General features: G+C 39.4%; 1 protein-coding gene across 1 annotated transcript; it reads left to right on the top strand.

Annotated features, from left to right (window-relative positions):
* The first annotated feature begins 378 nt into the window (after window positions 1-378).
* On the top strand, window positions 379-900 carry LOC130945332 (uncharacterized). Its single transcript, XM_057874064.1, has one exon. It carries the CDS (start codon window positions 379-381, stop codon window positions 898-900), a length of 522 nt encoding a protein of 173 aa, XP_057730047.1.
* The last annotated feature ends 426 nt before the right edge of the window (window positions 901-1,326 follow it).

Raw genomic sequence — 1,326 nt, forward strand, 5'->3', positions numbered from 1 at the left:
ATGCTTTTGTCCTTTTTTTCTCTTTGGTAATTTTTTTTGAAAAAATTTTTTTTAATTTTCTCGTCATTATCTTCTCTCGTTCTCATTATGAACATCATAATCATTTAGATTGCTCTTTTTTCCTCAATCGATTCTTTCGATTCTTTTTATTCTTTCGCTCCTACTAATACTTCTTCTAATTTCGATCTCTTCTTGACTAATTCCTAAGCAACGATGTCGACCTCTTTAAATAAGGTTCCGTCACAAGCGGTTTCTCCGGTTTCGATGCTATGCTCGTCAATTTTTTACGCTTATACACTTCATTTAAGTGATCACCCAGGACTTATACTAGTATCTCAACCACTTTAAGAAGACAACTATGCTTATTGGTGTCGATCGATGCGTCATACACTCAATGGAAAGCACAAAATCGGGTTCATTGATGTCTCCCTGCCAAAACCAGACCTCGCTCTTGATCCATTGCTTGCAAAAACTTGGCAATGCATCAACGATATCGTGACTACTTGGTTGCTAAATTTGATTTCAAAAGATATCAGAGAAAGTGTGATTTATGTTGGCTCAGTTGCGCTTTTATGGCAAGATTTGGAAGCTAGGTTCTCCCAGAGTAACGCGCCTCAAATCTTTAAGTTAAAGAAATCACTGATGACGCTGAGTCAAGGATCTCTCACTGTCTCACAGTACTTCACAAAGCTGAAGATTTTTTGGAAAGAACTCAACACCTTTAAGCCTCTTGTTGCCTGTTCTTGCGGTGGAGTGAATGTCATCCAAGCGTATCTCGATCAAGAGTACATTATGTTGTTCCTCATGGGCTTGAATGACAACTTGGTAAATGTGAGGAGCCAAATTCTGCTCTCAAATCCTCTACTTCCAATTGAAAAATTTTTCTCGCTAGGGCTGTAAGAGGAGAAACAACGAACACTCACTTCATTTCAACCACCTCAACACATGGCTTTTGCTGTGAAGCAAGCTCCAAGTCTCATGGCAACTTCTGGATCTAAGATGAAAGGCAAGAAAAATTATCCTCAATGTCCACACTGTGGCTATCTTAGCCACACAGAAGAAAAGTACTACAAATTGCATGGCTACCTACCCGGCTACTTACAGAGCAGGAATACTCGCCAAGTCGCTCAGGTAAATCATGTCGACAAGATTGAGCCAATCCAAGGAAAATCAAGATTCCCTACCAAGCAATGGATTCTCACTTACAACATCTCAATACAATCAATTAATGGCATTGCTTCAGACTCAACAAGCAATGCAAGCCATAAAACTTGAAATCTATGCAGGTGGAATATTTTCTTCATGTAGGCAGTGTCTAGCTCCTGG

Source organism: Arachis stenosperma, chromosome 8 (genome assembly GCF_014773155.1).
Source record: "Arachis stenosperma cultivar V10309 chromosome 8, arast.V10309.gnm1.PFL2, whole genome shotgun sequence".
Classification (NCBI taxonomy): domain Eukaryota; kingdom Viridiplantae; phylum Streptophyta; class Magnoliopsida; order Fabales; family Fabaceae; genus Arachis; species Arachis stenosperma.

Excerpts from the sequence above, each read along its gene's own strand:
- LOC130945332 (XM_057874064.1), top strand. The coding sequence starts at position 379 with ATGCGTCATACACTCAATGGAAAGCACAAAATCGGGTTCATTGATGTC.